The following is a 13,898-nucleotide window of genomic DNA, read 5'->3' on the forward strand; positions in this document are numbered from 1 at the left end:
ATTTAGGTTCTCAGAAGCAGAGAAGTTCCAGGTGAATCTAGGGTGTGGCCATGTGAGCAAGCTGCTGAATTATGTTGAAGGCATTGGAATTGAAGTCAAGAACTGAGGTCAAGGCAGAGTTCAGAATCACCTATGCGAAATGCACACTCTTGGGCCCCAGCCAAACCTACTAAGTCTGAATCTCTCGGGGAGGGACCCAGAATTCCATATTTTTACAAGCTCCCTGAGTGGTTCTTAGGCTCCCTAACACTTGAAAACTGCTGCGCTATGATGTTGAATGAGCCATGCTTGTTGGAATTACCTGATAGCAGGAATCAGGCAGGAAGACTAAAAACAGGTGTTGAAATCCTTAGAGAGTCTGGGCTGGATCAGTGTATGGGACTGATGAGGAAGGGTGGAAAGAAGTTTGTACATGAGTCAGGAAGAGCAATGGCCTTGGCCTGGACTATTACTAGTGCATCCCTCTCCAACCTGGAAACAATGTAGGAGACTAAAGGCTTCCACTGCAGAAGGCAGGGCAGTGAGAGAGAAGGGAGGGAATAGAAGACAGGGATCATATTCAGTCCAGACAGGCTGGGAGCTTTGTGAGAAGGCAGAGGATGTTGGGGAAGATTTGTTTCCGACCAAACCAGGGTTCTGCAGGTTACATCAAAATGGCTCAGAGGGGAGTCCATGAGAAAATGGTCCACGAGGGAAAGTGAGCTTTGGTTGGGGATAACACATGAGGGGATGGACTGGGCTGAGCAGAGGCCAGATTATCCCAGTCACCAATTCTGCACTGGGTTCACTTTTCTGAACTGAACTAATTTCTCCACCCAGGTCTGACAAGATGTCTCTTTTCTCTAACATTTAAACAGCTCCAACCATCTCAGCTCCTTCATGATTGTTTCGTCATCATCACCGTCATCATTGTCATCATCATCATCATCATCATCACCAGTGATTTCCTGAATGCCAGCCAAGCACCAGTCATCAAGCTTGAGCCACAGTGCAAATGATGGAGGCAGGCTCTTCATTATAAGGGAACCTCTCAGGCCAGTAGGGAAGGCAAGATTCAGACACCAGGGACAGGCAGCCTGGGATGACAGGTGGAACAAGGTGGAGACATAAGAACCCCCACCCCAACCCAGGGACCCACATCACAGGCCAGACCTGTATGACCGCCAGGCACCCGACTCGGGTTATGAAGGCGTCTCTCCTAAGAGAGTGGCAGAAGCAAACTTTAGCCTTGGCAGTGCCCCTCAAACTGCTCAGGGGAGGAGTCGCGGCCAAAGCCCTGGAGTGCATGGGTTCTTTAGCCATGGCTCTCCCGCAGCTTCCTCTGATACTATGAAGCGCCTGCCGCCACCAGGCTTGTTCTGACTCCCTTACATGATCCACCCTTCTGAGTGGGGTTTGGCTTCTGTACAGCTCTCCTGTGGGCACTGAGCCCACTAATCAGAACAAGAGGGCTCCAGTCTCCAGACAGTCACAGTGCTTGGTGGCAAAACATAAACTGTCATTCATTCATGCCTTGTTTCTGTCATTCACTCATTCATTCAGCAGATACTTAACTGAACACCTGCTCTGGGCCAGGTATTATTCACACCACTGGGAAGACAGTGGTGCCAACACAGGTCCCTCCCTGACTTCGTGGGGCTAACATTCCAGTGGGAGTAACAGAAAAGATCCACAAAATAACATCACATTGTGAAAAGTGCTATGAAAGTGAAGGATGTAAGCACAGTAATATTAGTAATAGAGAGTGAGGAGGTGGTGAGCAAACGCCTCATAGAGGGGGTAACATTTTTTCTTTAATTTGATGTATAACTTACATATGGTAAAGTGAACAGATCTTTTCTTTTCTTTTTTTTTTTTTTTTGAGACAGAGACTCGCTCTGTCGCCCAGGCTGGAATGCAATGATACGATCTCGGTTCACTGTAACCTCCGCCTCCCGGGTTCAAGTGACTCTCCTGCCTCAGCCTCCCGAGTAGCTGAGACAACAGGCTTGTGCCACCATACCCGGCTAACTTTTGTATTTTTAGTAGAGACGGGGTTTCACTATGTTGGCCAGGCTGGTCCCGAACTCCTGACCTTGTGATCCACCCTCATCAGCCTCCCAAAGTGTTGGGATTACAGGCGTGAGCCACTGCGCCTGGCTGTGCACAAATCTTTAATGTACAACTTGGTGAGTTTTTCAATTTGCGTATGTCAGACTCTCAACCTCTGTACTGAAGACATTGGGGCCATTTGTCCTGGGGACTGTCTTTCTTGTTTGTCTTTTTTTTTTTTTTTTTTTTGGAGATGGAGTCTTGCTTTGTCGCCCAGGCTGGAGTGCCGTGGCATGATCTTGGCTCACTGCAACCTCCGCCTCTTAGGTTCAAGCAGTTCTCCTGCCTCAGCCTCCTGAGTAGCTGGGATTACAGGCGCACGCCACCATACCTGGCTAATTTTTGTATTTTTAGTAGAGACAGGGTTTCACTATGTTGGTCAGGTTGGTCTCAAACTCCTGACCTCGTGATCTGCCCACCTCAGCCTCCCAAAGTGCTGGGATTACAGGCGTGAGCTATCGCGCCCAGCCCTGTCTTGTGTATTATAAGATGTTTAGCAGCATCCCTGGCCTCTATCCACTAAATGTCAGTAACATTCCTCCCCACACAGTTGTGACCATCAAAAATGTCCCCAGACCTTGCCATTAGTCTTTTGTGAGGCGAAATCGCCGCTGTTGAAAGCCACTGGTATATGCCATGTAGCCAGCACTCGGCTCAAGATACAGGTTATTTCCACATGGAGGGGTTGGCGTTTGAGCTGACACCCAACAGCTAAGAAGCTGCCTCCAATTCAGAGAACTGGGGAAGGAATATTCCAAGGGGAGGGAGCATGGGCAAAGGCCCTGAGGTGGGAATGAGCGTGGCACATTTGAGGAAGTGTGGCTGGTCCGTGGTGACAAGGGAAAGGCATCTGAGGAGGTTGAAGAGACAGGCTGGGCCCTATCGAGCAGGGGCTTTGTGGGATATGGTTAGGAGTTTGACATTTCAAAGAACGTTTGTGAGTATTTAATACGTACCTGGCACTATGCCAGACACTGGAGAATTGAAGATGAATAAATTAAATCCTTGGCCCTACTCTTTTTGCTTTTATTACTATTTTTAATTGACACAATAATTGTACATATTTATGGGGCACAGTGTGATAGTCTGATACATGTATATAATGCGTAATGATCAAATCAAGGTCATTAGCATATCCATCACCTCAAACATTGATCATTTCTTTGTGCTGGGAACATTCAAAGTCTGCTCTTCTAGCTATTTGAAAATATGCAGGCCAGTGCCCGTGGCTCATGCCTGGAGTCCCAACTACCCAGGAGGCTGAAGTGGGAGGATTGCTTGAACCCTGGAATTTGAGGCTGTGGTGAGCTATGATCATGTCACTGCACTCCAGCCTAAGTGACAGAGTGAGACCCTGTCTCTATTTTTAAAAAAAAGTATGAATAAGACCCAGAGTTGGTGCAAAAGGGGACATGCTTAAGCCCATGAAGGAGCTGGGAGGGTTCAAGAAGAGCTTTCGTGGAGAGACCACACCCAATTTGAGTCTTTGGGGAACAAAGGATAAATGGCACTCCACGCAGAAGGCACAGTATGTGCAAAGGCATGGGGGTGTGAAACAATATGATAGCTTGAGACAATACCTAAGTAGTTAGGTATTCTAGGGTATAAAGTACAGGAGAGGGGTAATAATAAGGCATCAGCCTGGATGGGATAGAAAATTCTTATGGCAGAGGAGGTGAAACTAAAGCCGACTTGCAGCAGACATTAGAAGTCTTCCAGAACAGTCTAAGGGTGGGGTTATGGCTCCCTGGGCCATGACTCCCCTGGAACACGCACCCTCACTCCTTTTCCCAGTCCCGCCTTGACTCCATATGTTTCATCAAACATATCTTGGATTTATTATCTATAATCTTGTTAATTGTGTGGCTTGAGATTTAGAATTTGGTCATCTCTGTGTTCTCTGCAAGCTCATGCTTGAGCATGCATTTCCTGTTTCAGATTACAGGACTGCATTTTAATTTCTCGATAGAGTGCCTGATATAGCCTTACCTGGCACAGCCTTACCTGCAGAAAGGTGTGTGCACAATGACTTTTGATGATGCCCCCACGATCCTTCACTTTGCATGTACAGACACAGACTTGGAGATGCAAACTCCTGCATCCTACAAGGGCCATCTGCAAATTGGCTTATCAGTTTTCTCACTCCTCTGCCTCCTCTGCAGTACCAGCCCTTTATATGCCAGGCACTGAGAAGCAACCTAATTACAGGCGAGAAGACAGGGAGGGAGCAGGCCATAGGCTCTGTCCCTCAAGATGTACCCACATAGAAGAAACTCCATGTCTGTCTGGGTTTTCTGGATTAAACCCAGATTCAGGTATTGGAATTACAATTCAGTTTGAAGATAATTTAACATATCCCTCACCCATCTCCCTTCCAGAACCTCCCAGCAGCAGCAGAGGTGAGCTTGACTTTTTTTTTTTTTTTTTTTTTTTTGAGACGGAGTCTCGCCCCGTCACCTAGGCTGGAGTGCCGTGGCACAATCTCAGCTCACTGCAACCTCCACCTCCCGGGTTCAAGCGATTCTCCTGCCTCAGGCTCCCGAGTAGCTGGGACTACATGCGAATGCTACCATGCCAGGCTGATTTTGTATTTTTAGTAGAGATGGGGTTTCACCGTGTTAGCCAGGATGGTCTCGATCTCTTGACCTAGCGATCCGCCCGCCTCAGCCTCCCAAAGTGCTGGGATTAAGCGTGAGCCACCGCTCCCGGCCGAGCTTGACTCTTTTTTTTTTGAGCCAGAGTCTTGCTCTAGAGTGCAATGGCACGATCTCGACTTACCGCAACTTCTGCCTCCTGGGTTCAAGCGATTCTCCTGTCTCAGCCTCCCGAGTAGCTAGGATTACAGGCAGGCATCACCATGCCTGGCTAATTTTGTACTTTTAGTAAAGACGGGGTTTCTCCATGTTGGTCAAGCTGGTCTCGAACTCCCTACCTCACGTGATCTGCCCCCCCGCCCCCTTCGGCCTCCCAAAGTGCTGGGATTACAGGCGTGAGCCACCGCGTCTGGCTGAGCTTGACTCTTTAGAGCATTTCCTTCCCTTCCTGTCCTGGGCCAGAGCTAGGGCTGGAGCCAAAACGAGCCCAGCCCTGGCTCCTGTGCCTAAATTTGTAGATTTCACCACCACCACGCCTGCCTTCACACCTACTTCCATTCCAGGGACCTTAACAACTTCTAGAATCCATCAGGAGGGCAGCAGTGAGGGAGCTGGGAACGGTGATGTGGAAATCGCCCTGGGTTTGGGAGAGGGAATGCCCTAGCCCTAGGCCCCTCTGTGCCACCCATGGCTACACATCCTAGGTCATGTTGCTCCTCCAGAGCTTGTGTGGCCTCTTCCTATCCTTCAGGGCAGGACTTAAATGTCATCTCCTGGGGAGGCCCCCCCCATCTAAGCTGACCCTCTCTGTGCTCCATATCATTGCCCCCTCCTTGACTTCCTTTCACAATTTATCACGCGCATATGTATGTGTGTGCATAAACAGATATAATTTTGTTTGCTTGCTTATTTGGTTCGTCTCCTCACTAGATTCCGGACTGTGGGCTCCAGGAATGCAGACGGTGTGCCTTTGACCTTTGCATCCTCCTCAGAGCCTGGCAGAGTGCCAAGTACATAGCAGGAGCCAGAAAAGTAATTCGGCGAATGAATAAATCCATGAATGGCAGCTGACCCAGATGATCTCTCAGGTTTCTGCCAGTTGAGAAAGTGTAGCAGTGCCCTGGACGGGGAGGCGGGCGGGGCGAACTGCGAGCTGCGGCCCCCTCCCAGGGCTCAGGCGACTGTGGACCCCGATCAGCGCAGGCTCGCGGCCCGCTGTGGCCCCGCCTCCTGTCCGCCAGCCGGGGGCGGAGTCAGGCCGCCCCCCAAGCCGGGTGGCCTTCGGGGTGCTTGCCCGGCTGGAGGTGGTGAGGGGGCGGGCCCAAAGGAGAGGTCAATGGGCGGGGCGGGGCCACAACGCCCCCGCGTCCCTAGCCGGCCGGCAGGTTCCCCGCTGGGGGCCGGGGCCGGGCCGTTGCCTAGCAACGCCCAGCCCCGCCCGGCCGGTGCGCGCCTGCCCCCAGCATGGCTTGGCGGGGCTGGCCTGCGCCGTGGCAGTGGGTCGCCGGCTGCTGGCTCCTCCTCGTCCTTGTCCTCGTCCTACTTGTGAGCCCCCGCGGCTGCCGAGCGCGGCGGGGCCTCCGCGGTCTGCTCATGGCGCACAGCCAGCGGCTGCTCTTCCGAATCGGGTTAGTGCCGGGGCTCCAAAGCGTGCGTGCTCTGGGAGCGGGCGCGCTGGGAGAGGGGACTGGGAGGCGGGGGCTAGAGCTGGGGGTGGGCGTGGCGGTTAGGACGGGGCTTGGTCTAAGGGAAGAGGGATCGAGGAGACGGACTGGAGAAGCCACTGAGTTGGGGGGCCTGAGGGAGTTGGGGGGCTGGAGAATTGGGATAAGCTAGGGAAGGAGGATCGGAGAGGCGGGCCAGGGTGGCCACGGAAGGGGGCGTGAGAGGACATCTGGAGAAAAGTGCCACAGAAGGGGCTAGAGACCAGGAAGCTGGACAGGGGGATAGTGCAGGAGCCAGGGCTGGGAAGACCGTGCCTATCCGGGGGTGAGGTCAGCAGATGCCCGGGCTCCGATGGCAAGTGCCGGAGAGAAGGAATGCCTCCCACCGTCTGACATTTAAAACCGCCAACTCCTTTCGTATGTCCTTGTCCCACTCCCCAGCACCCAGCTCCTCACCAGTCAAGTTAGGTTCTTCTGTCCCAAGCAAGAGTCCCAACCCTGTTGGATTCCAGTATGTCCCTTTCCTTCTAACCAAAGCTTGGCCCGTGTGGAAGCCCCAGGCTGTGAAATCTGACCCAACTGACTCTGCCCGCTTTTCCAGTGATTTGTCTCCATCGACCCCCTACCCCCCTCCCCGCTCACTCCGCCCTCCTGCCTCCCTCTACCCCTTCCTTCCTGGCCCCAGGGGAGAGTGGTGACTAGCAAGCACTGTTCAGCCCCAGGGACACTGAGAGGCAGGGAAGAAGACAGGCCTCCTAGGGCCCCTGTCCCCTTCCTACTACCAGCCTGGCTATGGGTCAGGACCTCAAGCCCCAGTTTAGGGACAGTAATGTTGGGGATGGGAATTGTGAGAGCCCTGGCCACAGGCCAGGTTGTGGGGAGAGCCTAAGCCTGGGAATTTCCCGAGCTTTCGAGCAGACATTGTGCAATTCACCCTCTCCTCCCCAGACCACCCCACACGCCCAGAAGCTTCAGGCCCAGGATTCCACTCACAGTCTAAGAAATGGAGATATAAAGCCTTCAGTGGGCAGGAAAACTAGAAAAACATGGTGCTGGAGGGTGGGGTGGGGATCTTGTGTTTGTGCCTTTTGGGGCATTCACGTCTCTAATATCCTAAACCTTGGTCACAGTTAGGTAATGCGCCGAGTAAGTTACCATTGCTCTGCACATTGCATTAAAATAATGAGATTGAAAAATATTTAGGCCAGGCGCGGTGGCTCACGCCTGTAATCCCAGCACTTTGGGAGGCTGAGGCGGGTGGCTCACCTGAGGTCAGGAGTTCGAGACCAGGCTGGCCAACATGGTGAAACACCGTCTCTACTAAAAATACAAAAATTAGCTGGGCACGGTGATGAGCGCCTGTAATCCCAGGTACTGAGGAGGCTGAGGCAGGAGAATCGCTTAAACCTGGGAGGCAGAGGTTGCAGTGAGCCGAGATCGCGCCATTGCACTCCAGCCTGGGCAACAGAGTGAGACTCCGTCTCAAAAAAAAAAAAAGAAAATGAAAAAGAAAAAAAAATCCCAAATATGAAGTTATCTAAATAATTTTCTTTTTTTCTTTTTTTTTCTTTTTTTTTTCTGAGACAGAGTCTCGCTCTGTCGCCCAGGCTGGAATGCAATGGTGCGATCTCAGTATGGTGAAACAGGGTTTCACCATGTTGGTCAGGCTGGTCATGAACTCCTGACTTCATGATCTGCCCGCCTCGGCCTCCCAAAGTGCTGGGATTACAGGCGTGAGCCACCGCACCCAGCCTTTTTTTTGAGACGGACTCTTGCTGTGTCCCCTAGGCTGGAGTGGTGCAGTGGCACAATCTCAGCTCACCGCAACCTCCGCCTCCCGGGTTCAAGCAATTCTCCTGCCTCCGCCTCTTGAGTAGCTGTGACTACAGGCACCTGCCACCACACCCGGCTAAGTATTGTATTTTCAGTAGAGACGGGGTTTCACCATGTTGGTCAGGCTGGTCTTCAACTCGTGACCTCATGATCTGCCCACCTTGGCCTCCCAAAGTGCTGGGATTACAGGTGGGAGCCATTGCGCCCAGCCCATATTTGGGATTTTTAATGAAAACATTTTCTCTCCACAAAATTTCTGGGAATTTTACAGCCTTATCTGGGGAAAGATTTTTAAATTTACTTCTAGCTTTCAAAATTAGTTAAGTTTGAGGTCATACAAATGGCCTGAGGAAGTGGAAAATAGAAGTTTCCATAAGGAACTGGAATCAGAATTCCTGAGATCAGAATGCCAGGATCACTATCTCAGAATCTTGAGGGTGTGGGTATGCCTGGAACTTGGGACTTGGGATTTTACAAATCTCCAAAACTGGAATCATTGGAGAGCTTCTTCAAAATGCAGTATTTCTACAGGCTTTCCTGTGTCTGGATTTCAAGGTTACTTTGGAATCCACTCCTCAAATTTGCAGAGCAGAAGGGTGTGGCTGGAGTCAGAATTCCAGACCCTGCTCCTCATACTCTGGGAAACGATCAGTCCAGTCCCCAGGGGGAGATGCTGCTGGCTGCTGGGAGGGAAAGGGGATATTTGCAGGAAACTAGGGGGGAAATGGGCAGGTGTTGGTGCTAGGGGTGCCTCCAGGAAGGATGAGGAGGGAGGGGGAACGGGATGGGACAGGACATGATGGGGACGGAGAGGGCACATGTGCTACCAACCTGAAGGTGTGGCTGGGAGGATCACAAATAGAGGATTCTACTGGGGGTGGAAAGGAAATGATGGAAACACTAGGCTCACCGGGAGGAGAGCTGTTGGCCATGTTATCATTAATAATCATCATCCCTGCTGTTTGGCAATTTTATAAAAGGCTTTCCTTAACCATAACTACAATTGTCTTAGGATGAGGATAACTGAGCCCAGTGGCCACAGGCGAAACTGATGTGAGACACATGCATTTGGGGCTCTGTGGGGCCTGGGAGACAGTGTGGATAGTAGCAAAGCACATAGCATGTGGGGTCGAATAAATCTGCTTTTGCATCCTAGCTTTTTTGCTTAGTAGCCATGTGACCTTGGACAAATAACTTCTCTGTGCCTTGGTTGTTTGCATCTATAAAGTGGGGTTGGGGATGCCTACCTCATAGGGCTCCTGTGAAGATCAAATGAAACCGCACCTAAAATACACAGGGCCTGGCTCAAAAAGAGTGTTCAGGAAATGTTAGCAGGTGTTCCTGATGTGGCCTGGAGTTGGGTGGGAGAGTATCTATGGCCCTGTGTCCTTCTGGAGCTTCCTTACTTAATTCCACCCCTGTCTTCCAAGCCTGTCCTACCCACCACCCAGCAGGAAACTCCGTATCCCTTCATTCAGCCAGGGAACACCTAGCTTCCCTGGGTAAGGACTGTGGGGTCCCAGATATGGACAGGTCCTGATCGCTGTTCTGCAGGGCAGGGGAAAGCACATGCGAACAGATATAAACAAGGGCCCAAACCCGGGAGGAGGCAGGGCATGGCAAGCCCCCCAGAAGCAGCACGATACTCCTGGGGAGTCGGATCAGGAATGTGGGACTCCCCCGTGCATGCCCCCTGCTTTATGCCTCAGTTGCCCTTTTGCCTTCTTAGGGGTAGTTGTGGGGGTTTTGCAGAACAGAGTCTTGAGGAGAGCCTCTGTCTGCAGGAATAGAACACAGGCAGGGCTGGGAGTGTCTTGCAGAGCCGAGGAGGTGGGTAGCAGCTGGCCTGTGGGGAAAGCCAGTCCTAGTGACAGCCTTCCCTCCCTGACCAAGCTCCCTCTCCATTCCTAGGCATAGAAGGTCCTTCCTGACCCTCGCAACCCTCCCTGGGACGGACCTAGCTTGCTGTACTTCTGCAAGAGGAAAGCCATTATCTGGGGCCAATGCCTCCCACTGGCTTGATTTCAAGAGTGACAGGAGCCTGATGGGAGAGTCCTTGAGTGAATCCTCCCAGCCCCCCGAATGAGGCCAGGTAGATGCAGTGAGCTGGGCTATCCACGTCGCAGCCTGGCAGGAGGGAAGCAGGATCCTTTTCCTTTCTGGGGCCTGTGGGACCTTGGAGAGCTGCGGCCAGAGCACCCACAGCAGCCTCATGCCTCCCTGCTGCTCTCTGCTCTCCCTACTGACACAGCTTCCCCCTGCTGCCTGATTGGTCTTCAAAGTATGGCTCTGAGCAAGCGTCCCCTTCTGCAAGCCACATTGCCGACAGAATGGAGCCACGCCCCTCGCCCAGGCCTTTGCAGCCGTCCCACACCCCCTACAGACCTGCCCAGTTTCATCTCCCCCAGGCCTGAGCTGTTCCTGCACTTCTGTCTGACCTGTCCTGCCTTCCTTCCACCCTGCATCTCTACTGTCAAATTCTGTTGCATCTTCAAAGCTCACCTTCAAAGGTACCCAGAATGTGAACACTTCTCCCTGCCTCCACTGCCACCACTCTGGGCCAGCCAGGAGAATCGCTTGAACCCAGGAGGCAGAGGTTGCAGTGAGCCAAGATTGCGCTATTGCACTCCAGCCTGGGTGATAAGAGTGAAACTCCATCTCAAAAAAAGAAAAAAAGAAACTGTTATTTAAGTCAGGAATGGATTACTTCTCTGCTCAAACTCCTCCAGCGAGTTCCCACCTCTCTCATGAAGTCCAAGTCCATTCGAAGAGTGGCTTCAGGGCCCTCTGTGACCTGCCCATCCCCACCGCATCTTTTAACACCCTTCAGCCTGTTCCTCTGCCTCAGCCACAGCTGGTGGCCTCTCCACGGTGCTTCAGTCCTAGCTGAGAGGTCTGGGCTAATTCTGTTTCTGCCTGTTGTAATTCCAGGCCTCAAATACACCAAGACAACCTTACCTTCAGGCCTTTCTGTGGCTCCACATGGCTTGCTGCCTCACTTCCTTCAGGTCTCTGCTCAAATTTTGCCTTATTTGAGAGCCCTGCCCTGACCACCCTGCATAAAAATAGCACCACCCCCACCCCTGCACCCTGTCCCCTCTCTGGCTTTATGTTCCCCCTAGTTCACATCACCATGGGACACACTAAATGTTGACTGTTTTTCTCCCCCAACCAGAATATGGCTACACAGGGGGAGAAACTTTGTTCAAGACTGTATCCCAGATTCCAGAACAGTGCCTGGCACCTAGGTGGCCCTTACTAAATGCCTCTGAATGATCCTTTTGTAATTACTAAGTATGATTGGGTTTTCACACGCATAGGTAAGATGCACCTCCCTCAAACCTTGTGATGATGTCAGCACAGTATCCGTCTGATGGGAAAGAAAAAAAGGTTTCTGAATGAATGCATGCATGCATGAATAAATGAATGAAAAGCTTGGCTCAGGTGCCCTTTTCTCCATGAAGCCTGCCCGGCCTCCTCAGTCAAATGAACCTCTGTCTCCAGACCGCCCCCAGCACTGTCTTCCCTCTTCGAGCTTCCCGTGCGCATTCTTGCTTGTACTGGAGTTAGGTGTTCACGGATCGGACTTCTGGCTGCTCTCTGTGTTCCTAAGGGGCCTTGGGGCCGGGCGCAGTGGCTCACGCCTGTAATCCCAGCACTTTGGGAGGCCAAGGCAGGCAGATCTCTTGAGGCCAAGAGTTTGAGACCAGCCTGGTCAACATGGCGAAATCCCATCTCTACTAAAAGATACAAAAATTAACTGGGCATGGTCACGCACATCTGTAATCCCAGCTACCCAGGAGGCTGAGGCAGGAGAATCGCTTCAGCCTGGGAAGCAGAGGTTGCAGTGAGTGGAGATCGTGCCACTGCACTCCAGCCTGGACGACAGAGCAAGACTCTGTGTCAAAACAATCAAGCAAAAACTAAGAGGCTTTGGAGCAGACCCCGGCTCCACTAGAACCCTGTGTCCTTGGTGGCCCTCTGGGACCCTCAGGCCTAGCTCAGGGAGCAGGATTGAATCAGGAAGGCCTGGGATTGGGATGAGCGAGAAGAGAAGGGGAAAGCCACAAGAAACAAACCAAAACTAAACAAAGCCCAGAGCCCTCGGCAGGCAGGTGGCCTGGGATTACACCCATGGAGACAGAACTAGCCAAGGCCTCCCAGCCAGGGCAGAGACACCATGGAGAGGCCACCAGCTCTTACTGTGCTTCTAATCCTAGCCAAGAGCCCCCAGCAGCCCCTCCCCTTCCGTCAGTGACAGATGGGTGTCCTCTGGAGAGGGCTGTGAAGTCTGGGGAGGAACCCGTCCAGGGATGGGCAGGGCGATGGCAGACCCTGACCCGGGGATCTCCTGTTTTGACCACGGAGCAGCCCTGTCCCTCTCCTGCGCATGAGGAAGTCCCCACGCCCCCAGGCATGCTGGCAACTTCGGGAAACGCTTACCCTCAAGGGCTTTTTAGCTGTCTTGTTATCTTCTTCAGTTTCCTCAGTTTTAAGAATGCACAAAACATGGAACTGCTCTCTGCGTTCCTGAGGGGCCTCTGAGCAGACCTCGGGTCCCATAGAACCCTGTGTCCTGGTGGCCCTCCAGGTCCCTCAGCTCTCAGACAAGCACTTTCAGTTCCATTTCATTAGGAGTGCCCTGTCGTTGGTAAGATGCAGAGCCTGGGCAGTCTGGGTCCTGAGGACACGAAGGGAGAAGCCAGAACAGTCCCCAACCAGAGGCCCCACCAGCCTGAGCTTGCCTGTTGGGTCAGTAGAGTCTGGGGCCCTGTGGGATCAGGGGGCCATTTAGGGAGTGCAGGAGGAAGGGAGGAATCAAGGCAGGTGACCCTGGCAATAGGGGCTTTCCAGATCATTCTGTGGGAGGCAGAGCCCCTGTTATGCTGCTCCCCTGCCCTCCACCCTCCCTTCTACTCCCCCTGGCCTGAGGCCAGCCCTGGGCCCAGCTGGGACAGAGGCTTGAAAACCTTCAGGCTTCTCTCAGGGCTGCCCAGGATGGTGAAATGGCCCCATGGAGGAGAGAAGAAGAGCTTCATTGTGTGTTTTCCACTGTGTGCCAGAGGGAGAGGCGTCTGGGGGGGCAGTGGCTCACTGTCTCCAGCTGTCCCACATTGCCTCCCTTGGGGCTGGAGGCTCACATTCAGATACCAGAGACACCAACTGCTGGCTCACTGAGGCAAGGAGTGGAAGGTGCACTTTGACCCTACACTGGAGATGCTGGCACTGTCTGCAGCTGTAACCCCACAGGGAGGGTCCCTTGGGGCAGCTGCCACTTGCCCAGGCCGGCTGCTCCCCATCTTGCAGAATGGTTTTTCTGCCTCCCACCTAAGTCCCAGAGGACCAATTAGGAAACTTTATTTTCTTTTTGGTGAGGTGATGATGGGCAGTTCCTGTCCCCAGAACTGCTGAATCAAAATCTAGGAGGAGGGAGGGGGAGAAGAAGGTCAGAATCTTCTTGTTTAACCAGCACCCCCAGATCATTCTAATATAGGTTGGCCAAGGCCCATCTTAGAGAAGCACTGTCCTAGATCCCAGCTTGCTGACTGTGCCTGGGAAGCCCATGGAGACAGCGTGAACCCACATCTGGGCCTAGGGCATCAGTATTTTCTTGTGAGTCACGTGAACTTACTGGCCCAGGCTGCAAGGGAGCACTCAATTTGACAGAAAGGGAAACTGAGGTTAGGGGAGTGAGTTCCTGCTTCTTGCCTCCGGC

General features: G+C 52.6%; 1 protein-coding gene and 1 non-coding gene across 3 annotated transcripts in view; both read left to right on the plus strand.

Moving 5' to 3' along the window:
• The window catches only part of PNKD (PNKD metallo-beta-lactamase domain containing), a 78,422-nt gene that overhangs the window by 48,443 nt on the left and 16,081 nt on the right, over positions 1-13,898 (plus strand). Inside the window, exon 1 of one of the 2 annotated variants that reach the window (XM_055290645.2) lies at positions 5,929-6,313. The exons of the other annotated variant lie outside the window; for it this stretch is intronic. Within the exon in view, the coding sequence (XP_055146620.1) occupies positions 6,150-6,313 (164 nt within the window). The 5' untranslated portion in view covers positions 5,929-6,149. Of the gene's footprint in view, positions 1-5,928; positions 6,314-13,898 lie in introns of those variants that run through there. 2 annotated transcript variants of the gene reach the window in all.
• Positions 11,458-11,558, plus strand: LOC129489085 (small nucleolar RNA U13). Its single transcript, XR_008659898.1, has one exon. It is a non-coding gene; the product is annotated as a small nucleolar RNA U13 (small nucleolar RNA).

Source organism: Symphalangus syndactylus, chromosome 8, assembly GCF_028878055.3.
Source record: "Symphalangus syndactylus isolate Jambi chromosome 8, NHGRI_mSymSyn1-v2.1_pri, whole genome shotgun sequence".
In the NCBI taxonomy this organism is placed as follows: domain Eukaryota; kingdom Metazoa; phylum Chordata; class Mammalia; order Primates; family Hylobatidae; genus Symphalangus; species Symphalangus syndactylus.